At 52.4% G+C, this 26,457-nt stretch overlaps 1 protein-coding gene across 5 annotated transcripts in view; it reads right to left on the minus strand.

Annotated features, from left to right (window-relative positions):
* LIMS1 (LIM zinc finger domain containing 1) overlaps positions 1-26,457 on the minus strand; it is a 94,325-nt gene that overhangs the window by 28,267 nt on the left and 39,601 nt on the right. For 2 of the 5 annotated variants that reach the window (XM_079940139.1, XM_079940144.1), the window contains exon 1: positions 15,543-15,894. The exons of the other annotated variants lie outside the window; for them this stretch is intronic. In XM_079940139.1, the coding sequence (XP_079796265.1) occupies positions 15,543-15,649 (107 nt within the window). In that variant the 5' untranslated portion in view covers positions 15,650-15,894. Of the gene's footprint in view, positions 1-15,542; positions 15,895-26,457 lie in introns of those variants that run through there. 5 annotated transcript variants of the gene reach the window in all.

Here is a 26,457-nt window from a genome sequence, read left to right on the forward strand (position 1 = left end):
GAGTTGACTCGTGGATAAGCAGAGGGACGTCCCCAGGCCTCCGTGTGTGCAGACAGCCTAATGATACCCGATCCCTTTTCCTGTGAAGATCCGCACACACTCGAGAGGGCTGCTGCCACATGGGTGTTTACAACCGCCTTTACTGGTGACGATCAAGTACTCCCGGCACTGAGGACACCATCCAAGAGGACAGGGACACTCCAGGCCCTTTCTCCCGAGCCTTCCGGAGCTTCCAGCCCTCTGAGGCCCGCCCAGCGCTCAGATCCTCCTGTGAAACTTCTCTGACATTCCGCCTGTGCTGACCGGTGGCCCGGGAGCCGTGGGACTTGGGAAGATCTAACCCTGCTCCACCCTGCAGAGGGACTGGCGCCGCACGGACACACTCCGCCACCGGCCCCATCGTGCTCCCCCATCTCCCAACAGCTGGACCAGCCCTGTGTGAAGTCGCAGGGGACGGGATGGGCCAGCAGGTGGGCAGACTGCCGCCCTCCCCCGGGACTGCATGACTCCATCTAAGGGTCCCACTCACCACCTCAGCCTGGTTTCATCCCCTCAGTAAAGGAACTGCCCCCACGCCCCGAACTGTCATCACGGCTGGAATCTGGAACTGGGCTACCAGGTTCCCTCCCACTGGGTCCCCACGGTCACTCAGACAAGCAGGGTTTGGTCAGCTTGAAGAACATGCTCAGAATTCCTCTTACAGGCTGGGCCGTTTTCTCTGCGTGTTTAGCCGTCTCCGTGGGAAAACGCCCCTGGAGCAGCCCTCCACTCTCGGGTCACTTCTCCCCGGCACTCATACTGTGATCCACAAACACACCGTCTCACCCCGAAACATCCTTTTTAAGGGATCTATCGTGTCCTGACCAAAAGAGACAAACTTGAGAGGGTCTCGTATTTCAAACACAAAAGGGCAGCATTTTTAGCAGGAGTGTGGACTCCAGAGAAAGCCCGGCTTGCGCGGAAAGCCCTGCAGTGTGTCCACGAGCCCTTTTGCGCCCATGGTGGCCACCCGCGCCACTTGCTTTCTGGCTCTCCGTTAGGTCCTTATTTTAGTTCTGCCTCAGCCAGGGCGGCTCCCTGAAAGCTGACCTTCAGCAGACCTTGGGGGGAGGAAGCCAGCCCAGTTATCTCCTGACCGTGAGCTAATTTGAGGTCTGCCCTCCTCAAGGAAAAAAAACCGTGAGAATTTCAGGACAAAGGACAGAAAGAAACATTTCGTTCAAGTGAAAGCAACCCTTTGGAATCTTAGTCTCCCGCCTCACTGCTTTTCTTTTCAACAAAGAACATGTTTTCATGTACGTTTCAGCACATTAAGCAACATTTGAAAAATAGCGGACAAGATAAAGTGCGGGAACTGAAAAATGCGGTTCTTTTTGATAACTTTAAAAAGCTTTCTTGGGCTTCCCTGGTGGCGCAGTGGTTGGGAGTACGCCTGCCGATGCAGGGGACGCGCGTTCGTGCCCCGGTCCGGGAAGATCCCACATGCCGCGGAGCGGCTGGGCCCGTGAGCCATGGCCGCTGAGCCTGCGCGTCCGGAGCCTGTGCTCCGCAACGGGAGAGGCCACAGCAGTGAGAGGCCCGCGTACCGCAAAAAAAAAAAAAAAAAGCTTTCTTTCCTTTCATTCACTTCACATTTCACGAGGTGTGCACGGCAAGGCCGGACCTGTTTCAGCTGCCGAGCCTTAGATGCCCCCGCGGGACCGTCGGAGGATGTGAGGGGCCGAACAGTGATGCCCGGCACCGGCTGGCGTCTCTCCGTGGGCCCATGTGCGTCCCGCGTGTCCCCCTCTTCTGGTCCGCCTGGCACCCCTCCCCGCACTGGGTGAACTGGGTTTCTGAACGCCGTTCAGCAGGCTGAGGGAGAAAGCTCTCGGCCAGTCCCCTGGCTTTTCTCAGGGGCAGGGAGTCTGCGTATCTGCAGGAGCGGTGGTCACGCCCGACCCGACCCGACCTCAGGCAGGCCCGCCGGCCCCTCAGCAGCATCACTCGGGTCTCTGCTCTGACCCGGTCCGGGCGCTAGGCCAGGCGGACATCCCACCGGCCGCCTCCCGGCTCCCTCTGCGGGCTCAGATCCTGCCCCTTCTTCCCGGCCCTGGGCCCCCAGCCCCGCGCCCAGTGGGCTCCCCCCTGCAGCCCCTCTTCCCAAGCCCGTTAGAGTTAGGAACTTCATTGTTGCAGTGAACCTTCCTCCTTCTAATCACTGTGTGGGTTTCTCATCCTGATTGGACCCAGATCGACGCACGAGGCCATGCTCAGACCCCAGGGCCCGGATCCAGTAACAGGCACGGGGCTCACTCAGCAGCTGGAAACACCCACACCTACAGGCAGGGTGGTGGGTCACGTGATAAAATCGCTGGGGGTCCAGGTCAGCTCCCACCCGTGCCCTCCTCTCCCACCCTGCGCCGTGTTTGTCCTGCCCCCTTCCCTCCCGCCTCAGCCACAACCCTCCCAGGAAGGTGTGGAAGGAAAGGTCTGTGCAGGGGAAGCTCCGGAGCTCAGGGCAGCTCCGGAGCTCAGGGCAGCGCCTGCGTTGCGTCTTTCACATTTAAGTACTTAAATGATATAAAAGCAACCTTAAGCCTTCCTGACTGTGGGGCTCCAATTCTCCCATAAATGGAGCTGATGGGGCGGGGCGGGGGGGCGCGGTTTCCGTGCAGGAGGCCACGTGCACCTGCCCCGTCCCGGGTCCACACCAAGCACGGCAAAGCACAAACCAGAACAATCTGTCGTGGCATAAAGGAGAGCAAAAATGCCATCAGAACTAGCCTGGTCCAGGTCACACGACTAAGCCAGGAAAATAGCAAGAACAAAATAATCGAGTTTTCAAAGAGCTCAGTCTACTAAGAAAGTCCATCAAGAGACGAATACTGAGAATAGTGCACACAAACGAATAGAACCACGTGGACTGAGTAACAGAGCGGCGAACCCTCCAGTGATGAGTCTGCGAGGCTGCACCGCACGTGGACTTGGTTCTATTAAGAGCTCTCCACAGAGGAGAATACTCTAAACCATGGAGACAAAGGACCAGGATTATTTCAAGGAACAGTTTTCTCCTTTCAGATACAGAAAAGAATTCTGTATTCAAAGGATAAAATTTAAAAACCCACCAAAGCAATTACTAAGGGTAAGATCCTGGCAAAAGTGAAGGGATAGAAAAACAAGAACAGCTCACAAGGACAAAATCCACACCTGATGCTGCCATCGCGGTAAAAACACTGAGTCAGACCTTCAGCACGGAGTGGGGCGGGGACGGGGCATCACCTGTGCGGTCACCACCTGGGCACAGGCCGGAAGACAACAGCGTGAAGCCTCAGGGGCCAACGTCCACGTTTCCTCACCCAGAAGGCAGTCTGCACACTCGCTGTGCAGGTGTAGATGGTGCCCAGGTGAACTGCTTACTCAGGAGACCTGCACGAGCCAGGTTACCTTCCCTCCCCCATCTGACGTTTCCCATGGACTTGGATGCTTGAGCACTGGTCCTGAGCCCCGAGGCTGCATCCGGGCTCACGCACCTACCTGGGCTCAAGCACCTGGGCTCATGCACAGCTCTGGAAGCTCCTCTTCGGCCTGACTCGGTTTCTCTGGACCACCCGCGTTCCCCTGACACCCTCACAGCTGAGGAAGAGGCCACAGGCTCTGCTGCAGCCTGACCACCCTTCCCCTCATCCTGCGCCCTGAGGTCGGGCCCCGCCCATCCAGGAGCAGACTGTCCAGAGCCATGGACCCTGAGCCCCTGGGGCTCCCTCCTGGTCCTGCAGGCCCAAGACCCTGGCTCCAGCACCTCACCGCCGACGAGGCATCTTTAGGGACAGAAGCAGCTTAGGCAGCAGCACCGAGCTCCAGCCGGGACGCTTCGGTCCAGCTCCGGGACCTCGGCCAGGGTGCCTGCTGGGGGGTCTCCCAGCCTCCCGCCCCCCCGAGCCCGGCTCTTCCATCTGCCCATTTCTGTCAATTCTGTGAGCAATCTGAACTCCTTCCAATAAAATTCTTTCCTGCCCCAGCCAGCCGGAGCCTGCTGCTGTCACTGCCCCCTACCAGAACCAAGACTGATGAGGTGACGTGGGCCAGTGACGGGGGGGGGGGGGTCAAACTCTGTCTGGGCTGCGAGGGCTCGGCTGAGAAGAGACCAAAGTCACAGCGTTTGAGGGACCATCTATCACCGAGGGCAGGGGGAAAGGTCAAAGAGGCTCGGGGAGGAGGGCCCTTGAGGGGCCGGGCAAGACGCACGGGGGCACGGGAAGCAGTTACACCGCCACAAGGGAGGAACTGCGCACTGGCTGCATAACATCCCTGCAAACCTGAACGTGTCCCCACGTGAAGTTTATCTGCACAAATACGAGGGGGACAGAGAGAGAAATCTTACACCATTGAGCTTCGGTGGTTTCAGGAAAGCAGGTGCGGTGAAAAAAACCAATGACGGGGGAGGTTTCAAATAGTTATAATAACGAGGGTGACAGAAAAATCAGTAAAAGAAGAAGATTGCCCAGCGGCAACCAGGAAGAAGGTGAGGCCGTAGGACAGAAATCTGTCTTATATCACTTGTTCACCCAGCAATCAGAGTCTAGGAGTTACGTGAATTGGGAATCGGTCCAGGGAATAACTGGCCCGGGAAGGTGGCCATGAGGTGTGTAGGGCATTAAATGGCCCGAGGAGGCTGGCAGACTGGCCAGGGTGGAGGGTGTTGGGGCCAGAGGTCTGGACGGCCTAGTGGATCGAGGCTGCTGTCACAGCGGGGAAGCTACTCGACGGGGTGGCTCTGCATCAGGACACGTGATGGGCCCCGCAGGGCCGTGCTGCTGTCACGGGGACATGAGGAACCACGAAGCCGACAGCAAGGTACCAGGACCTTCATTTATTCCTGCAACTCAGCGACCCTGTGCTGAGTGTCTATTAGCAAGAAGCCACCGTGATGGAAAACCTGGTCCCCGCACCTCTCGCACTTCAGCAGAGCCGGGACGCCCGCCTACCTGGTGGGGATGGTGACAGGGGCTCCTGGGAGCATGAGGGCATGTGGGCGGGGCGGCCGCGAGCCCCAGTGCCCGCTGTCCCCACCCCAGTGCCCCTGCACCAACCGGGCAGAGGAGGGGTCAACAATGGATGTGGGTGGACGGCCGCGACTTTGTGGCATCCTGTCTGCAGAGGTCTGCTTCTTTCCTGGATCTCCTTCGCTTTCATTCAGCAAGTGTTTACCTAAGCCTGGCTGCAAAGTAATAAATGGAACCAGAAGTCGGAGACGAGAGGAGCTGGATGGAAGGAAATGATGCTCCCGGGAGGCTGAGGCACCGTGACGACGACAGAGACACAGGCACTGACGCTGGACCAGGAGCCCAGGCTGACTTGGCAGCAGAGCCAGTGGGCACGCGGGTCTCATCTCCCTGCACCGCACCCACTGCCTCTCCTCTGGGAGCCCCTGCGGCAGCCCTGGGGAGGCCACCTCCAGGCACCCACAAAGACTCCCTGCCGAGCTTTCTGACGGGCCCTGACTTCTGAGTGTCCAGTTTCACAGGAATCCTGCTCTGTCAGCTGGGCCAGAATCCCCTCCCTGCAGGTCAGATGGCCCCCTGTATCTGACCGGTTCCTCGGCCTCCACCCCTCCCCCAGGCGATGTCTGATGCCCTGGCCTGTCTTCAGCAGGAATCCTGGGAGGTCAGTTTAGCCAGAATCCCTCCACCCGGATGTTCCCTCTCAGTAACTTTCCACCCGCTGACCCCCGCCTGCTCCTTCGCTGTAAATCCCCAGTTTTCCTTGGTGGATTTGGAGTTGAGCCCCATCTCTCTGCCCCACTGCAGGGGTCCCTACATCCATCCTGATGGTCCTTCCTGTTCTCTACCAGGTGTCATGAGTATTTTGTCTTTGACAGTATTCGCACCTGTGTGCAACGGCTCCCTCCACGGTGTGGGCTGGACTCGCTGAAGGGCTCCTGATGAAGACAATTCAGTAGAGGTGGTCGGCAGTCATTTCTGGAATTAGGCTACAAAACGCTCTGGGGCCACTCACCCCATTCCAGCCTCGAGAAGAGGCAGCCCTGACTCAGAGACCCTCAGCCAGAGGCGCCGGCCTGAGCTGAACTCGATTCCTGATCCTCACCAACTGGGAGCTAAACAATGATGGTGATTACAGGCCTGCCGTCAGCAAATCCGCGCCCACAGGCCAGATCTGGCTCCCCGGCTGCTTTTATTAAGTTTAGCAACACATTCACCCACATGTTCCACGGCCCGTGTTCACACTACAACCGCAGGCCGAGCAGCTGTGACGCTGACAGGACTTCAAAAGCCTGAAACATTTATTATCTGGCCCTTTACAGAAAGTCTGCCAACTCCCGCTGCCGCTAAGTGCTGGGTAATCTGTTTCTCACAATAGAGGATTTTAACGCACTTGCTCCTGCAGCGCTATGGGCCTCCCTCCAGCGATGCAAGGTCTTTAAGTATCTCTCTGTTGTCTGTTGTCCACACACAAGAACTTCTGTGTTAGCAGATAATGAATGTTTCAACCAGCCTCACATCCCTGGCACGTGGCAGGACCTTAGCAAATGCTGACTGAACCACACAAACGCCTAATGCAGAAAACCCATAACCTGACAATATATCCTTTAAATAAAGCACGACATTAAATCAAGAAGAGCCAAAACCGCAATTTGTGTTGAACAGCTGATATTTCCGGTTGAATCCATTCTTAAAGGCATTTGTTGACTGCCACACAAAGAACGATTCCATACCCAGGAAAAGTTTTGATCTTTTAAATCGGCTATACTTTTATAAAACCTCGTTGTTTAAAATACCCATAACGTCAGTTTATCTCCAATACTGCCAAGATGACTGACATTAGCTTTTACCATGAAACAAAGAACGTATTTCCTTGCACCTGGAAATTTTCCAGAAAGGCTTATTTTTTTTTTCTTTTCTTTTCTTTTTTATTGTTCCCCGACCAGGGATGGAACCCGGGCTCTCGGCAGTGAAAGCGTGGAGCCCTAATCACTCCTGGCGGTCCAGTGGTTAGCACTCTGCGCTTTCACTGCCGAGGGCTCGGGTTCCATCCTCGGTTGGGGAGCTAAACCAAGATCCCGCATGCTGCAAGGTGCGGCAAAGAAAGAAAGAAACAAAATTTTCCAAACCACTGCAGAATTTCTGTTTTGTCCCAGTTTTGTCTGTCTGTTAGAACTGAGAACTAAAGTTGGCAGCAGACATGCTCAGACATAAGCAAACATCCTCTGTGCCCTGATGCCTGGTCAATTCCTACACTGTCCGTTCCCCCACATCCTGATGCCGGGGCAGGAGGACAAATGTTTTAGGTAAGATAAAAGGCTGGACATTCTTATAATGCTTAATTTTAATTTTAAGTAATATATTCATTATGACACAAAAATATAATAGTTTTAGCTTTCTTAACCTAGATAGTTTCTCTGGCAAACATGTATGCATTATCTACGAGGCAGAAAAATTCCATTTTTGTTTCAACGGGCATCATAGGAAGTCACCCTTGGTAAATTTTTAACTTTTAAGATACGATCAAGTGTATTCAGACCTTCCAGGTAAGAAACTTTACCCTAAAACTTAAGTGGGGCTTAAGTGTGTAGTTAAGAGCATAAGACACACGGGGAACAGCCCCGGCTCAACTCCTGAATTACCAACCACGGGTCTCCAGGGCCCTTTTCCTTTCTTGTGAACTGCACAGCATCCCTGTGAGGACTCAGCACAGCCAGAAAAGCAGTGAAGGGCAAGAGAGGCCAAGCTGGTGTAAAGAAATAATTAATGATTTTACATTTATATGGAACATATTTATTAATAATCTTATTCACTGTGGGTTTGGGAAAGATTTCCTAAATAGGACACAAAAAGCACAAACTTTATATAAAGAAAAAGATCAATCAACTGTCAAAAAAAAAAAACCTTTTGCTTCTTGTCAACAGACATTTATAAAAATGAGAAGACAAACCACACACTGGGAGGACACACTTGCAAAATATGTAGCTGACAAAGGGCTTGTATCTAGAACATACGAAGCACCGTTTCAACTAAATACTATAAGAAATAGCCCAGTAAAAGTTGGGCAAAGACCTGAATGGTAAATTTCCCAAAGGAGATACAGGAATTGCAAATAAGCACAAGAAATGATACTCAGCCTCGTGAGTCATTAGGGAAATGCAAATAAAACCACAAGTAGATAGCAGTACACTCCCCCGAAAGGCTAAAACTGGAAAACATCCGCCGTGCCAAGTGTGGCTGAGGATGTGGATAAAATGGAACCGCAAACACTGCTGGTGGGAACACAGAATGGCACAGCCCCTTCGGAAAACCGCTTAGCCATTTCTCCAGATATTAAGTGTGTGCCCACCAAACAGCCCCACCATTCCACCCAAGAGAAATGAAAGCACAGGACTTGTATGCGAATGTTCACGCAGCTGCATCTGAAACGGCCAAGGGCTGGGTACCACTCAACCGGGAACCAACAAACGCAGTAGATCCATAAGCGGAAGGTGACTCAGCAGTAAAATGAATGATACTGACTCCTGCACCACGGCCGAGTCTTAAAATAACAATGCTGAGTTAAAGGAGCCTAAAGAAAACAAAGGGTATGTGACCAAACGGTTCTATTTATACACCACTCCAGAAAATGCAAGAGCATCCAGAGCGACCAGCTGCCTAGGCACGTGGGAGGGCTACAAAGGCAGGCAGGGACTTGAGGATGAGGAGGACACGCGTGACCTTGACTTTGTGAACGTGTCAACACTGACCAAGCTGCACGTTAAACTGTGCATCTACTGAGGCCCATTCGTTTCACCTCAATAAAGCTGTTTCTAAAAAACTGCACACTGGAATGATCTTTAACCTTCAAAAAAACCACTGCTGTGGGTGGGATTCTGTCCCCTAAAAAGACGTGTTGAGGGACTTGCCTGGTGGCGCAGTGGTTAAGAATCCGCCTGCCAGTGTAGGGGACGCGGGTTCAAGCCCTGGTCCGGGAAGATCCCACATGCCGCGGAGCAACTAAGCCTGTGCGCCACAACTACTGAGCCTGCGCTCTAGAGCCCACGAGCCACAACTACTGAGCCCGCATGCTGCAACTACGGAAGCCCGCACGCCTAGAGCCCGTGCTCCGCAACAAGAGATGCCACCGCAATGAGAAGCCCGTGCACCGCAACGAAGAATAGGCCCCGCTCGCTGTAACTAGAGAAAGCCCGCACGCAGGAACCAAGACCCAATGCAGCCAAAAAATAAAATAAATAAGTAAATTAAAAAAAAATTTTTTTTTTAAATAAGAAAGCTTCAGTGTATCATGCAGACACCATTGTTAGGGCTCCTACTGCAAAAGACGTGTTGAAGTCCTGACCCTGGTACCTGTGAACATGACCTTATTGGAAGTAGAGTCTCTGCAGATGTAATTAAGGCACAAGCTGAGGTCACACTGGAGTAGGTGGGCCCAACTCCCATGTGACTGGTGTCCTTACAAGAGGAGACACACACACAGAGGAGGACGCCATGTGGAGACAGAGCCACGTGATGAGAGAGGCCAGGGTGGGGTGATGCCCCACAAGCTGGACACACAGCCCTGCAGCTGACATCAGAGGCACGAGGAGAGCTGCCACGCTGATTTCTGACCCCGAGTGTCCAGAACTGAGAGAACAGACATCTCTGCCGTCCAAAGCCTCCCAGGGTGTGGTCCTTGTTACAGTAGCTCTAAGAAGCTGCAACCAGCTTCGTATTAATTCATAATTCATATTAATTTCATAATTCATATTAATTAACTTATTTAATGATTGTTTCTAAAAGTAGATTTTATGTAGGAGAATATTTGTCTAAAGTCTGTTTTAATCACAGAATGGCCACTGGGTCGCACATATACACAATTAAGTGGCTGTGTTTCCAAGATATGTAAATACATATAAAATAAATAGCACTGTTTCATTTTAATAGCATTTCTCTAAAGTAATATAAAGCAAACATTTTAGCCAATTGTAATTTTTTTTGTTTTTATAAGTGATTTATAACTGATACATCAAGTTTTGTTTTCCTTTTAACCAACAGAAAAGCAATTTATAATGATTAAAATCTTGGCATTTAATTGTCATTAAATTAAATCATTTAGAAAACTTTATGTGAGTGACAGCAAATTTACAAATTGACTCTGCTGAGGCCGAGGTTCTCTGCCAAGGGTCTCAGAGCAGCACAGACACAGAACAGGACCATCAACCATCCCTTTAACACACACTAATTTTAAGCATTAATACTATTTTTACTTTCAGCATATACCCCCTCAACTATATGGAAATACTTTAGGTGACCGAGAGGAAAACACTTCCCTTCAGAAAATAAGCCTCCCAAAACCACTGAAGAAGGAGCACCGGAAGGTCACGGTCCATCCTTTGGTAGATACAGCCCTCTGTGCGGGACGTCAGAGGGATGGACGTCAATTTAACCTGCTCTCTCAGAGTCAAAGGGGTTTAACCAGGAATACAAGAGGCACCTCGAAGCCAGTGTGCTTTCGTTCCTTCAGGGAGGAGCAGACCCTGGGCAGGGGTGGCTACCAGGCCCCGGGGTGGACGGTGGGGCCTGTGGCTTGGACCAGTTTAGGGGTGGGGGTGAGAAGGGTGAGGAACGGGTGCCTGCAAAACCCGCTATTCCAACAGGAACACTTGTGTGTCACACAGTTATTAAAGTGAGATAACACCGGACACGTAACGTGGGAGTCGGAGGTGCACGGCTGCTGGTTTGACATGCTTAGTGTTGCTGCATGATCACCCCGGAGCATCAGGGACACCTCCGTCACGCCACGTGGCGCAGCCCTGCTGACTGCCGTCACCATGCCGCGTGGCAGGCCTCCCTCCAGAGCTCGTTCATCCTCTACTTGCAAGTCTGTGCGTTAAACCGCCCCTCCCCAGGCCTCCACTCTCTGCCCCTGGACCCGCATTCCACTCTGGTTTTAGATTCTGCATTTAAGACAGAGAACACGCTGTCTGTCTTTCCCTGTCCGCCTCATTCACTTGGCCCTGTCAGAGCCCATCCTTGCTGTCAGGACCGGCAGGATTTCCTTCTTTTTCACAGCTGGATAGTACTCCATTGCGCATGCACGCACATGCGTGTGTGTTTGTGTGAATTACACCCTTAAACACATACGAGAAGGCACTACTACCTTTCAAAAACCAACACTGGCCAGCTGACACCTCCCTGGACCAAAGAGAAGAAATACTTGTTATCAGTTGAGCTCACTGTCGGGAAGATTAAATGTGTTCTTGCTGAACCGTTAAATGAGGACAGACAAAATGGCCAAGCTGCAGTTTTATCCCTCTGTCTAACAGATGACGTTTCTAAAACTAAAATACAAACGCTGGTTTTTCAGTCAAAAGATGGGTCCCCCTGATGATCGGCAAACAGCAGACAGGTTTGAAGGAAACGCTCCCCCAGCCCACCCCGCGCACTGGGACGGCCCAGTTCCCGCCCGACAGGACGCTGAACCAAGGCGGGGAGCTGGGTCCTTCTCCCCCTTTCGGGACTGAGTTAAGAACAGAACCACGGAAGTTCTCACCACAGCGCCGGGCCCCCAGCAAGGGCTCAGTCAGCATGGGGGCCTGATCCGTGTTTCCTACTCTTAACCAAGCAAAGGCATCCTGCGGCTGGAACACAACGCCATCCCAGATCTAGAAGGACAGGAGGTCCAAAGCCTTACTTAACCACCGTAAAGTAAAGGTTACTTCTCTCTGCACCCCCTTTGTGGTCCTGGTGACCCAGCTCCACCAGGAAAAGCGTAGGAAAGCACAGCACAAGCGAGTCCTTCCCAGTGGACTTCACAGAGGGGCACAAACGTCAGCCGCCTCTTCTGATCCACCTTTGTTTCATGCAGGTGGAGGGGAGGAGGGGGGCAAAACTAAAGGAACAAGAGGGGAGGACCTAAGGGTCCTTGGTCTGAGCTCGAGACCAAGGGGTGACTGCAAAGAGCCGGAGGCCAGACCCGTCTTTGTGGCCACAGCTCAGCTCGGGCACCACGGCAAGAACCCACCAGAGACCACGTGTACAACTACGTCTGCTGTGTGTCAATAAAACTTTATTTGTGGAAACTGAGTTCCATGTAATTTTCCTATGCCATGAAATATTCTTTTCATTTTTTCCAACCATTTGAAAACTATAAAATCCATCCTGAGCTCGTGGGCCACAGAGAAACAGGAAGATCAGGCGTAAGGGTCATAATTCGCCAGCCCCTGGTCCTTCTTTAAACTTCCTTTCAGAGCCGGCTGGCAAAGACTTGATTCTGAGATGTCCCCAGTTAGTTACAGACCCCATGTGTCTGAGGCAGAGCCGAGGTGACTCTGAGACTTTTTAACGGGGGTGGGTGGGCGGGAGGGGCTGTGGGTCGCACAGGTGTGTTTTTCATTCAGGTTTCCTCAAAAAACACTGTGTTTGGGTGCAGCACAATGTAAGAGGGAGAATAGCTAAGGAGTAAATACACACACACACACACACACACACACACACACACACACGCACACGCACACACACACGCACACACACACACACGCACGCGCACAAGGGTATATCTTGGATGGTATTTTCAGGCATCAGGCACTTCAGGAAGAAGGGTTCATGCCCGGGAAGGTACGAGGAACAGCTTCCGAGCCCAGGGGGTGGGAGAAGAGCTTCACTGAATGAACCCACGGGCAGAGAAGACGTCAGAAGTCCTGTCCCCGAATGAGGAGGTGGCACCAACGCTACCTGCATGCAGAGTCCTCAGGTCCACCTCCATGGAGGAAGGTGACGTCCAGGGGTCTCTCAGGCACGTCAGGTTCCAGCCACACTGAAGGACACGTTCTAGAACTAAGAGGCTCCCATCACACAACCTTGTCCTGTTGTGACAAAGTATAAACGAGATGAACCGCTTGCCGTGACTCCGCCCTCAGGCGTGGAGGCTGATGGTCTGCTGTGCAAAGCAAGGAGAGCACGTTTCAGGCTGTACTGGATACTTCAAAATAAAAATCGATACCGGCAGCGTTCTGTTCTAAACAGTTTGGAGTTTGAAGCCGGAAGCAGTTTCACCAACTCTTTTTTAATTTTTAATTTTTTTGGCTGCGTTGGGTCTTCGTTGCTGCGTGCGGGCTTTCTCTCATTGCGGTGAGTGGGGGCTACTCTTCATTGCGGTGCGCGGGCTTCTCATTGCGGTGGCTTCTCTTGTTGCGGAGCACGGGCTCTAGGCGCCCAGGCTTCAGTAGTTGTGGCACGCGGGCTCAGTAGTTGTGGCTCGCGGGCTCTAGAGCGCAGGCTCAGTAACTGTGGCGCACGGGCTTAATTGCGCCGCGGCATGTGGGATCTTCCCGGACCAGGGCTTGAAGCTGTGTCCCCGGCATTGGCAGGTGGATTCTTAACCACTTCACCACCAGGGAAGTCCTTCACTGACTCTTACGTGGTCTTTAAACACTTGTGTCCTGTTTCAGAGCACAGTCTTCAATTTAAACTTAAACATGTTTTCTGGCAGTGAGCACAGCCCTGTTAGTCTCTGATGGTTTTTCTGCCAGAATCCATAAACGTGCTGAGAAAACAGTGTGTGAGTGAGGGGTCAGAGTGGGAGCGGGTTTGTGCTACTTCGAGGTGCCCAATGTCACAGGTGCTCAGTCCAGCGACAGCTCCTGGGAGGAACACCTGAAGGTGACCCTCCAGGGCCCAGACGCTGGTGTCCCTGGGGCGGCCATGAGTCTTAACGCGGCCCAGCCTCGACGTGGCACACGGCAGATGGATGAATGGTGGCCGAGTGAGTAATGCATGAAGTACCCTTCACCGGATGACAACGCCTGCCATCAAGCTGGTGGCGAGGGTTTTATGAGATAATAAACGACACTCAATAGCGGCAGTGATTTTTATCCTCCTTTTAAAGGAGCCACCTGAATCCATCAAGGTTATCTGCCTGACCCAGCGGCCTGAACTGGGCGTGTCTAACCTCAAAGTCACCCCTCCAGCTCCTATTACCTGAGGAACCCGATTTCATACTAACAACAGGCTTCCTATAAAACTAGGCGAAAACCCTGCCTCTCTAAATCGATAGAAGGTTCTTTTCCTGGCTGAGCTCGAAGTCCTAAAATAAGTAAATGGTCACTTCTCTGAACCCGGGGACAGAGACATGGCAGCAGCCTAAGCCCCTTCTAATCACCAGGGGACAATACAGCAGAAAAAGTGGGAAAATGTGTCCTCACCCCAAGGCAACAAGCAATACACCTTAAGAACGATTCTTCCTTCTGTAATTTAAACTCGAGACAAAACAAAACAACCTAGTTGTTTCAAAGGCCATTATGACTTATCTACATAACCAGCCCCTCGGACGTAACAGGTAATCTCATTCATGGGTACTCCTGCCACTGTCTGAAAATAAGTGAAAGTTGGCGGTCTTGAACATCATTTTACATATCTTATTTCTTTTAAAGTAAATTCCTTAGGACCCCGAATCTGAAATTAAAACCACTCTTGGACCAAGAGCGGATCGGAGGCAGTTTCAGGGCTCACGTCCACCCGTGCCCATCTGGTCAAGCAGGAGGGCACTCAGAATTCTCACTAACCCTCATACTTGAAATTTACACGTCAAACTCTGAAGCTTTAAACTTCTGTCTAATCCGGTCAATTCAGAGTTGATACACTAATTGTAGCGAAGAGACACCCGACGTGGTAGGGAATACATTCTAACAGTGTGAGTATCAGTACCAGCCAGAGTCAGAAAATTTCAAATGAACACACACCCCACCCAAAGCACGGCTCCTGCAGTAAATCTGTACACAAGGTTAATACAAGTTTAAAGGGCTTCCTTGTCAACTGTTTCCTGTTAAGTTTAAAGAATTTAAAATAAACTCTAAAAGCGAATTTATAGGTGAAATATATATATAGAGAGAATATAATTATTATATACTATATACATATATAAAACGTATCTATTCTTCTCACCACCTGAGTGGAACTTTCAAACGCGTGGATCAAGTGTCCGCAAACGCACTGAGGTGCCACCCAGCGCGCGTGCGCGGAGAAGGGTCCCTGCTGTCAGCTCCGAGCCCCACCCCTCGCGGCAAACACAGCAGTTTAAGCAACAGCTTAGCGCGCAGGGGCTGCTCAGAACCTGTAACCTAAAGATAATTCAGTAGCGGTAAGCAAAACTGACACCGTGTTGTTTTAGGCCAATTAACGGTGGAAACAGAAACCCCTAACCTTTTCAGTTAGAAAGGTCTCCCTCCCTCCCAGGTTACGTTCAAAAGTTGCTCTGCCCTCCTTTGTGAAATCCATGTCGACACCGAAGAACAACACCCTGACGCCCACCCAAGACACCACCCGCGACCCTCACCGTCAAAACGCAGAGAAAAGTCCCTCTGAAACGCGCCCTAAGAAGCCCAAGCGATGTGCCTTCCGACAGCGGCGGGCAGGTCTAACCCTCCCTCCGCGATCCTCGGCCCTGGGGGTGTAGCGAGGCTGCAGCGCTGGGAAGCTGACGCCAGGGGCTCAGCCCGTCGCCCCTCGCCGCTCACCCTCCGGCCGGGCCGGGGCTCAGGCTGCCAGGCGCCCCTCCCCCTCCCGCCGGGCTCCACTCACCTGAGCGCCTGCTCCTGCTGCCCTGGGAGCCGCAGGCTGTCCGGCCGGTCCCTCCTCCGGCGGTAGAGCCCCGACTGCGAGAGCTCTTTGAGCTGTAAAGCCGTCATGCTCCCGGACCGCGACCCTCGGAGTCGGGCACCGGAGGGCGGGCGGCCGCCAGAGCTGGGGACCGCCTCGCGCACACCTGGCCCGGGGCGCCGGCGGCCGCGCTTCCTGCTTGCCGGGTACACACCCTCCCGCGGGCGGCCGTATCTCCGCGCCGGCACCTGGGAGGGCCTGGTGCTCACGTGCTACCGCCGAGCAGAGTCCGGCTGCCCTGAGCAATCGCACCGGCTCCTGCGTGGGCCGTTCCAGCATCTTTCTGCATCAAAACCGGGCTAAAACGCTCCAGAAAGGTCGTGACTCAAGAAGGGTCCTGCCCTGTTCTCTGGGCCAGGAAATCCACCAACACTTCACACGCAGCCGTCGGTTTCAAGAAGTGCCTGGGCATCATGAGCTCGTTGGGACGTTTTCCTTCAAACGGAAAAGCAGTTCTGAAGGGCAGCACGCCGGCTCCGCTCTCTCCACGGTGCTCTAAATCCTCTTCAGAAAGGAAGGAAGTGTCTTTTTCCTCCCCCATTAAGTGTTACTCAAAAATTCATAACTGAAAGGGAGGTGGTTTTTTCTGCCATCCCCCGTCCCGCGATTCTCTACACCCAAAGCCGCCCACCGAGACGGGTCCCCTCGCGGGAGATGCGCACACTGTCCGCCTACTACTGTCCCTGCGTGTTTGATCCCAGCGGCCACAGCCTCAGGAGGGAGGGTCTGGTTCCTGGGGTGTGGGGTGTGGGGTGTGGGTGGGTGTCTGCAGCGTGGGGTACAGATCATAGGGGCACGTCCTTGTCCCCGGACCCCGCAGGACGGCCGCGCGGCAGCAGGCGGGTCTGACTCAGCCCCTCTCAGGACGAGTCCCCGCCGGCGCGAGCGCGGGCCTGCTCTCAGCCAACAGCTTGGCTTTGCGGTGCCGGCAGTTTCTCTGCGTGTCAGCATCTTTCTCCCAGAATCCCCTCCAGGACGAGAGCGCAGAGAAATGGGTCTGAAAGTTCTTTTCACACCAAGAGTTAAAGAGTTAATACATTCCCCTCTCTAGAAGGATCCATATTATAAATTCAAATATTCAGGACCCCAAGGAAGGGGGCTCTGCATCTCACCCCTTCACTCAGGACTGCGGCCCCGGCTCCTTTAGGGCTGCAGCCCTGGTCCCCACCTGCCCACGCCCGCCCCAGTGGAAACAACTTTTTACAGTCACCATCGAAGTGTAACATATGTTTTTAAAGAAAATGCAGGGGGAAAATTAGTAATTTTGTTACCACACTGATGTAATTAGTGACAAAACATTACCCAAAAAAATCGAGGGACAAATGTATCTCTTCCTCCCTCTGGAAGGATACACAGAAAACTGGTAACATTGGGTGCCTGGGGGTGGGGTAGAGCAGCAGAAGACAGCTTCTCTGTAACCACTGCTATATACCTGCTGGACTTGGAATACCCTGCACATTCAAAAATAAATAGGAAAAATTTAGAAGGTTTACATATACCTTTTGAACAAAGCTCTAGGATCCTACTGAGACATAAAACACAGAAAAGTTTGAAGTTTACAGTAATAGAAACATATAAAATTAGGATTCCTTAAAGTGCCTAATTCTCACATTTTTTGTCATGACAGGTGAAAAACGCAGAGAAACAAGCACCAATCTTTTTTTTTTTTTAACTGTAGGCATCAAAACAGAATAGATGCCTGAGGAATAAAATACAAACTAATTGTAGCCACTGCAAACACAGAAGCCTCAACGTTGAAAAGGACTTGTTTCCACAGGAAAATGAACATAAGAGAGCTTGATTTTTAAAGAGAACTTGCAATAGAGTAATGCAGCCCGCTGACAAGGGAAGAGGCTTGGAAACTAGTAAAGTTGACAAGACAGGAAACACTACCGTGTAGGACGAATCCTGTATTTTATGAGTCTAAAGCTAAAAGGATGTGAACAGGGGGAAGAAAAGTTATGTAAAACAAACTGAAACAATTCTTGCCTGCAGACTTTTAAAATGGCCGTGCTGACACATACAAACTTCAGTAGATCCATGCTTGTCACAACTGCATAAAATTAAATCCTGGGGCTTTGGGCAAAGGCCTTTAACCACTGCCATTTCACGGACAACACAGACAGTGGGAGACAGTGGTACCCTTCCCTCCCCGCCACACGCAGCCAGGGAGGGGCGCCCATTTCTGGGAGGGAACAACTCCCTACCACACAATGGCTCAGGCTGCAGCCGGATGACACCCCCAAACAATGGTTTCTGTGCATCTGCGTGGGGGGAGAGAGGGACAGAGGGCACAGCCCTGGGACGCGGCAGGCAGGCGACCTGACGCCGGGAGAGGCCCCATGTCCCCATCCCCGTAGTTCCCTCCTTTCACGCCCTCCCGTAGAAAGTTATCAGTTGAGCCTGGATTGTAGATCAGGCCTATTTTAAATGAGCTCTGAATTTCAAACGACCGTCTTAGCATTTGAGGGGGGCCCACGTGGGTGTCCATACAGGGACGTCCATTTCGCGGCAAAAACGGACTCCGAAGGGCAGTGCTGCCTCCCTTAGAGCCCAGCGGCTGTCAATGAACAAAGGTTCACAGAACGTGTCGAGGGGGCACCGCGGGGTGGCGGCTCTGCGAACCTGTCTGCCCACTGCCCCCGCTGAGCTCCGACTCACAGCGAAATGTGCCGTCAGCTCGGCGGGCACTCCCTTCTGCAGTAGGCTTGTGCTCTTGGTCGAAATGACTAAGCAGGAAGCCCCAGGGAGCATCACACCGGCCTGGCTCTGCAGGCTGACCTCTGACCCCACCCTTTACCTTTCGAAGTGTAGCGGGGAGGCAGTCACCGACCTTCTGTGAATCCCAGCAAAGGTCAGTGAGTCTCAGAAATGCATGCGAGCACAACACTGCCCCCATCTCAGGGCACTGGCAGGTGGACTCACCTTCCGACCTGCACAGACGCCTCTGCCCCAGGGCGGGACCCTGACCTCAACTGCGGGCCAGACGCTGGTACAGAAGAGCCCCTGTTGTACCCACCCCGCCCATTTCTCTCCACCTCCCAGTCATCTCTCTGCCTCTGGCCTCACCCGCCTCTACTCTACCCTCCAAATTTCCAGGAGTTTTTTCCAAATGTAAACCGGTCACTCGCGGGTCCTGGAAGACCCTGGGGTGACCCGACGGCTGATCCCCGTGCTGAGTGTGGTCCCAGGACAGATGGGGCGTCCTGGCCCCGAGTCCTGCCTCTGGACTCAGCGCAGGGGTCCCTCTCACAGAAGGGCTTTGGAGACCCTTCACTCACTATCACCAGGGTCTCCATCCCCCCCGCCCCCCCCCCAGATAACAGCCCTCCCAGGGCAGCCGTGTAGCTACTGTATCGCTGCGTCTTACAAGGCCAGGTACGTGGTAGAGTGTGCGTTTGCTCAGTACGTTCTCTGGTTTAGTTGTTCGACCGGTTGATTTTGAGAGCCTCACCACTTCATGATGATGCTGCGTTTCAGATGAACGCTCCAGAGCTCTGAAACTGGTTGTGCTTTGTTTCGCCTGTGCGTTTAACACTCGACATTACCTAAATGAGACTCTTAAAAGGCACATCCATTCCACGGTTTAGGAAACCTGTGCTTTCCTGTGAGGCTGCAAAAACTCAGATGCTGCACATTTGTGGCTGAGCAACACCTTCCACCAGGATGAACACTTTCCACTGGGGATAAGAACTAAGAAGCCACCCTCTACCTGACTCAGTCCAGTTCTCAGTGTACTTGGTCCCAGTACCCGCTTCAGGCTCTGGCGAGTAAAGAAACCTAATTAGGCGTCAAGCCTCTAAGACCCGTCCCCAGCGTTCCTGCGCTGACGGCTCCTTCCCGGCAGAACTGAGGGCTGCACCCTGGCTTCGGGGCCCAGCTGGCTGCTGGCCCCGTCAGCAGACCTTCCAGACCAGGGGCCTCAGGCCTGCAGACGGTCCAGCAGCTGTAAGTTTCCAGGCCATTAATCTCCTTGTACACACGCGGTAAGAGAAGAATTCTGTTTTGCAACCACTCTGCACTTAATGGAAATGAATCCTTTTTAGTTTAAATTTTATCCTATGAATAATCCCCTCCAGGGGAAGTAAAGCTTCTCTGATAAAGCAGAGCACCGTCCTCCCTCCTTCCATGCTCCCGTCTCCAAAACTCTCACTTCCAGCCCCGCGTCCTCCACACGGGCCCCCAGGCATGTCCCGGGTGTCACACGAGGGCTCGGACCTCGGCGATTCTCGGGTGCAGGTTCAAGTTCACGTCGACCAGAGCAGAGCGTGAGAGGGCAGAATCCACCGTCCAGAAGCATCAGAAAAAATCACCAAAGACACGGTCCCTGGCCCGTCTGTGAGCCCCTCTGAACATCCCCTCGACCCTCCTCTCGCCGAGCAGGCGGGGGAGCCTCGGCCGAAGTCTGACACCCGACAGGTCAGCCGCCAGAAACACAGAGAATCGACATGGGTCACCCACCGTCTTCTGCGAGACAATCACAGAACATTCCCAAAGCCGCGCCGCAACAAGCAAGCTTTCCTGTGTCCTTCAAAAGGATTTAAAACAAAACTGCAGGTCACCCTCCCACCCCACCAACCTTTCTACGGGGCCGAGGGGGGGACAAGCTGGTGCGAGAGTGCAGAGGGAGCCTGGGGTCACCCGGCTGGTGGGTCCACGTGGGCAACGTCCCGGCTGCGGCCGGCGGGCAGGCAGACACACGAGTCACATCACTCCCGAAGGCCTCAATCTTTCCCTTCGGAAACAGAGCGGTCGAATCCGATGATCTGAACGGTCTTTTCTGCAGATTAAAATTTCAGCAAGCGCCCACGGCAGGGGAGGGCCCGAGGCTGGCAGGCTCCTGGCGCGCTCACCCCTCCCCGCAGGTCAGGCTCCCGCCCCGGACCCAGACGGGGCCTGAGGCTGGCTTCACAGGCTCGGGCCTGACCCCCGCCTCGGCCCTCTCCCCGGCCACCTGCTCCACAGCCAAGAGCTGAGCTGCACATAAAACCCCAGGAAGGGACCCTGACTACCTGCCTGATACACGAGCCGCGGAGACGCCAAGGCCACGGGGAGAGACAGTGCAGAGTCAGCGGGGCCCCGGCCTCCATCCACGGGCAAGTGCGACCCCATGTGACACCGTCAACACGGTTTCAGAAGACTGCACATGAAGCTAAACTTCTGTAAATAGGGTGACTTAATTCTCTGAAGGGGTTCTAGTGGTTGTATGTTCACAAAAGAGAGCTTTGCTGAAAATCCAGATTTTCACATGATTTGACTTCAAATGGGCTTTGCTGTCACCTTCTGTACAAAGTCGCTCCACACACTGTTTCCACTCGTGCCACCCGTCCACCCCGCAGCAGGCGTGGACCTGCTGAGCACATTTCCACACTAAACATTCCTGTGACAAAACCAACAGGCGAAGGTCCCGGAGCAAGAATCCCTGGACGGCAGAGTTACCGGCAGCGGCTCTGAGCTCCTGAGGCCATGGCTCTTCTCCCCGGAATTCCAGGGTGTCGTGAGCATGACCACAGCACCTGCGCAGCCCCAGCCTGGTTTCAATGCCCCAGTTACTACTGTCAACTTCCACTTCCAAACCATTTCACCAGGGCATCAAAACACCCCCAGGTTCTGCGTGAAGTCTCATCTTGAAGCTTTCTGTCTGGGGGGACACCTTGCCAGCCATCTAACCCACAAATAAATAGGGAGCTGAAAATGTGTCAAGTCACAGGAGACAAGGCTGCTGCGAGGATGGCAGAGGATGGCAGGGACGCAGGGAATGCCTCCCGAGACAGAACCTCGGGTCTGATCCCCCAGAGCTGGAGGGAGGGGAGGCTTGGGGAGAGAGCAGCTCAGCTCATGCAAAGGCCCTGAGGCTGCGCGAGGGGCTGCGGGGGGGCGGGGGTGAGGTGAGAGAGCCAGTCAGGGGTGTCTCTCCGGTCCAAAGACCCCTCTCCCAGAGCGGGGAGACCGAGCTGTCAGGGCGGAGACGGGGGTGGCGGTCGGGGTGGGAGGGTGGGGAGTGGGTGGGAGGGGGTCTTAGGGAGAGGAACCGGTGGCAGACCAGATGTGGAGCCCGGGCTGCACTCGTGCTGCCGTAGTCCTGCCCACGGACAGCCAGCATTTTAAACTGATTGAATCTAAGAAGACTGTTTTCAAAGAGTACTCACAAAAGAAAGGGCTGGGCCACAAAGATGCGCACGCTGTGCCGCACGCGGAGCTGATGTAAGCGCCGCTCACAGCTGAGGAACACGCTCTCATCAACGTTCACCTCCGTCCTACCAGCCGTGGGTCATTACTGTCCCCACTATGCTTTGAGGTAGCAGAGTCTCCAAGCAGCTCAAGGTCCTGACGGGCAACACAGCCAACGAGGGAGACTGTGGATCCACACCCAGGTCTGGACGCGGACAAGCCCCGCCCAGGAAGCTGCGGGGGCACACAGGAGCAGGGCAGCGTTGGGGTCCAGGGTGAGCTGCCCCCAAATGTCCCTCAACAGCACATGGATTATTCTGAATTAAAGCTGCTTAAGAAACGGCCGATGTAAGAGGGACACTCTGACCCGCTCCTGTCTCCCTGAAGCGGAAGATAAGTCTCCGTGTGAAGGAGGGAGAAGGACACCCTAATGGCCAGAGACTGGGCAGCCCGTACAAACAAACCCGCGACCTCTTTCGGTGACTAACCCCAGGGCCAAACCGTTCAGATCCTTCACTAACTGAGCATCCACAGCCTACGTTTCTTAGTCCTGTCAATTCCTCACGAATTTATTGTTTGTCTAAAAAAGCCACCTGCTTTGGCCACATCTTAGGTCCCATTTCTGCGAGACCTCCGTGCACAGGAATTGAAACTTGTTTCTTCTTCTCCTGTTCATCTGTCTTGCACCAGTTTTACTATTAGTTCAGCAACGAGAACTCCAGGGGGCAGGGGAGGTGTCCCCTCCCCACTGTGGGCACAGAGGCCCTGGGGACAACCCCAGACTAAACACAGGCTGGAGACAGACTCAAACCACGGTCCCCCCGCCTGCCCACTTTCTCTCCCAGAAATGAGGCAGGAGTCCAGCTGCACCTGGGTCCACGTGGTGGACGGGCTGCCGAGGGCTGGGAAGGAGGCCGAGGTCACTGACACAGACCTTCCTCCTATAGCTCCGGGGGCAGAAGCCAGTTGACGGCGTCAGACTTGCGCCTTGACGTCGCTGAATTCCTGGACTCCTTGGAGGCTGTCTCCCTTCAGGATACGTGTGATGACTCAGGCCAAGTGTTCGGGGAAAGAGGCAAAGATTCTAATGAAAAGGGGTGTTCTTGAGACCAAGTATGTAGTTGGACAGCAACAGGGGACCTGACGGGGGCCCACGTCCCCAGCTCCCGGTCTGCCGTCCCTCCTGGTCTGACAGCCTTCCCAGTGTCTGTCAACAGGAAAGTGCACGTAACAAGTCGTGACCCCTTCCTGGAATACCACACTGCTACAGAAGAAAAATAATTCACTAAAGCTGCACAAATCCACAGGGATAAACCTACCTAAGAACCGAGAGAGTGAAAAAGCACAGCTTGCACAGTATCACAAAGAGCACACACTATTTAAAATCTAAAACAAAATAAACAACCCCATGAGTGCTAGGAACACACAGTGTGTAATAAAAGGATGAACAGGAGAGTGGTTCCCTCCCAGAGGAAAAGCGGGAGGGAAAATCACCGGAACGGGAAGTGTACCAAGGGCTCAACTGTACTTGTAATGTTTTATTTAAGGTGGTCATGGGTATTGGGAGGCTCTTTCTATTGAATTCTACACCTTCATTTAAAAAAAAAAAAAAGATGAAGATGCAGAGCCGACGTTCTCTTAGAGCAGGTTTGTAAACCCCTACGTTTCAAAGCACCACTTCTGCCACCATGTGGCTTCTCAGGGTATTACATGCACATGATTTTCAGGAAATGGAAGTCTAAAAAAGGGCATTGTTAATTCTCAGGTGCAACGTCACAGGAATGTAACCCACTGCGAGAGCCTGAGTGTCCACCACTCGATACGTAACCAACACTAAAAGCCTTTCTTACCACTTCTGAATGATGCTTAATAACACAGAAGACAGAAAGCATCACGCTAGGTGCAAAAGAATGAAACTGGACCCCTATCTTACACCATGCACAAAAATTAACTCAAAATGGATTAAGGACTACATGTAAGACCTGAAATTATAAACTCCTAGAAGGAAACATAAAGGAAAAGCAACTTGACATCTGTCTTGGCAACGATTTTTTTGTATACGACACCAAAAGCACAAGCAACAAAAGCAAAAATCAACAGGTGGGACTACATCAAGCTGAAAAGCTTCTGTCCAGCAAAAGAAACAATAAAAAAATAAAAAGGCAACCTACAGAATGGGAGAAGATATTTCAAATCACATATCAGATAAGGGGTTAATATCCAAGATGTATAAAGAATGCATACAGCTCAACACTAAAAAAAAAAAAAAAAAAAAGAATCTGATTTAAAAATGGGCACGAGGGCTTCCCTGGTTGCGCAGTGGTTAGGAATCCGCCTGCCAGTGCAGGGGACATGGGTTCCACCCCTGGTCCGGGAAGATCCCACATGCTGCGGAGCACCTAAGCCCATGCGCCACAACTACTGAACCTGAGCTCTAGAGCCCGTGTGCCACAACTACTGAAGCCCGCGCGCCTAGAGCCCGTGCTCCGCAACAAGAGAAGCCACCGCAATAAGAAGCCTGTGCACTGCAATGAAGAGTAAGTAGCCTGACCGGGGCCCACGTCCCCAGCTCCCGGTCTACCGTCCCTCCTGGTCTGACAGCCTCCCCAGTGTCTGTCAACAGTATTGTTAATTGTTGTTATACCCCCGCCGCAACTAGAGAAAGCTGGCACGCAGCAACGAAGACCCAACACAGCCATCCATGAATGAATGAATGAATGAATGAATGAATGAATAAATAAATAAATGAAAATGGGCATGAGGGAATTCCCTGGCAGTCCAGTGGTTAGGACTTGGTGCTTTCACTTCCGTGGACCTGGGTTTGATCCCTGGTCGGGGAACTAAGATCCCACAAGTCGTGGGACGCAGCAAAAAAAAAAAAAAAAAAAAAAAGGGCACCAGACCTGAGCAAGCCATTTTTCTTTCTTTCTTTCTTTCTTTTTGGCCGTGCAGCATGTGGGATCTTAGTTCCCCGACCAGGGATCGAACCCATGCCCCCTGCATGGGAAGCACAGAGTCTTAACCACTGAACCGCCAGGGAAGTCCTTGAACAGACATTTTTCCAAAGACATACAGATGACCAACAGGTACACAAAAAATGCTCAACATCACTAATCATCAGGGAAATGCAAATCAAATCACAATGAGCTATCACCTCACACCTATCAGAAATGCTATTATCAAAAAGACAAGAAGGGACTTCCCTGGTGGCAAAGTAGTTAAGACCTCGCACTCCCAATGCAGGGGGCCTGGGTTCGATCACTGGTCAGGGAACTAGATCCCACATGCATGCCGCAGCTAAGAGTTCGCATGCCACAACTAAGAAGCCCGCCTGCTGCAACTAAGACCCAGTGCAACTAAATAAACAAATAAATATTAAAAAAAAAAGACAAGAAATAACAAATGTTGGCAAGGATGTGGAAAAAAAGGGAACCCTCCTGCACTGTTGGTGGGAACGTCAATTGGTGCAGCCATGATGGAAAAGAGTATGGAGGGTCCTCAACAAACTAAAAATAGAACTGCCATGTGACCCAGCAATTCCACTTCCGGGTCAATATATCTGAAGGAAATGTAATCACAATCTCAAAGAAATATCTGTGTCCCCTTGTTCACTGCAGCATTATCCACAATGACCAAGACATGGAAACCACCCAAGTGTCCATCACTGGATGAACAGATAAAGAAAACCACACACACACACACACACACACACACACACACACACACACGAGTGTTAGCCATAAAAATGAAGGACATCCTGCCACTTGCAACAACATGGATGGTCTTTAGGGCGTTACACTAAGTGTAATAAATCAGAGAGAGACAAATACTATACGATCTCTCTTACATGTGCAATCTAAAAGCATTGAACCCATAGAAACAGAGTAGAAGGGAGGTGCCAGGGGCTGGGGAGTGGTGGGGCAGAAATGGGGAGACGCTGGTCAAAGGGCACAGAGTTCCAGTTACGAGAGGAATACGTTCTGGGGATGTGATGTCCAGCATGGTGACAACAATTAACAATACTGTATGCTTGGAGGTCATGAGAACAGTTTTTATGTTCTCACCAGCACAACAAAATGGTAACTATGCGAGGTCATGGGTGGGTTAATTAACCTTGTTGTGGTAAGCATCTTGCAAAACTATACACGTCTCAAATCATCACATTACACACCTTAAAATTACACAATGTTATACGTCAATTACATCTCAGTAAAGCTGGAAAAAGAAAACGTTTTTTGAAACATTATGCTATGAAGCCCAAAGATAATGAGAAAGTTATTGGACATAAACTGTAGGAAAAAAAGGATGCATGTAGGCTACATCAGAGATAAGAGGGTTAAATGAGTCATAAGGCCAGCAAAACCAGGTGAGACGGGCCGGCTTCCAGACACAACTACCTGGTAGGTGAATGAAGACCTCTACTCCAAACCCAGAAGTAAAGAAGCAGGAAGAACACAGTAAAAAGAAACCTGTCCCCAGCGTGGACGCTGATGCGCAGAACGTAGCACTTTTAATAGCAAACTTTACCTGAGATGAGCACCAATACCCAGGTTAGAGAGAAGCAAACCTAAAGCTCATACACAGTGGTCTTAACTAGACATGTGGGAACACGTCCTCGTGTGAGATTATTTGCACAGGTGCACTTATTTGGTGGAGGGAGCAGACA

The sequence above is a fragment of the Stenella coeruleoalba genome, assembly GCF_951394435.1.
Source record: "Stenella coeruleoalba genome assembly, chromosome: 13".
Taxonomy (NCBI): domain Eukaryota; kingdom Metazoa; phylum Chordata; class Mammalia; order Artiodactyla; family Delphinidae; genus Stenella; species Stenella coeruleoalba.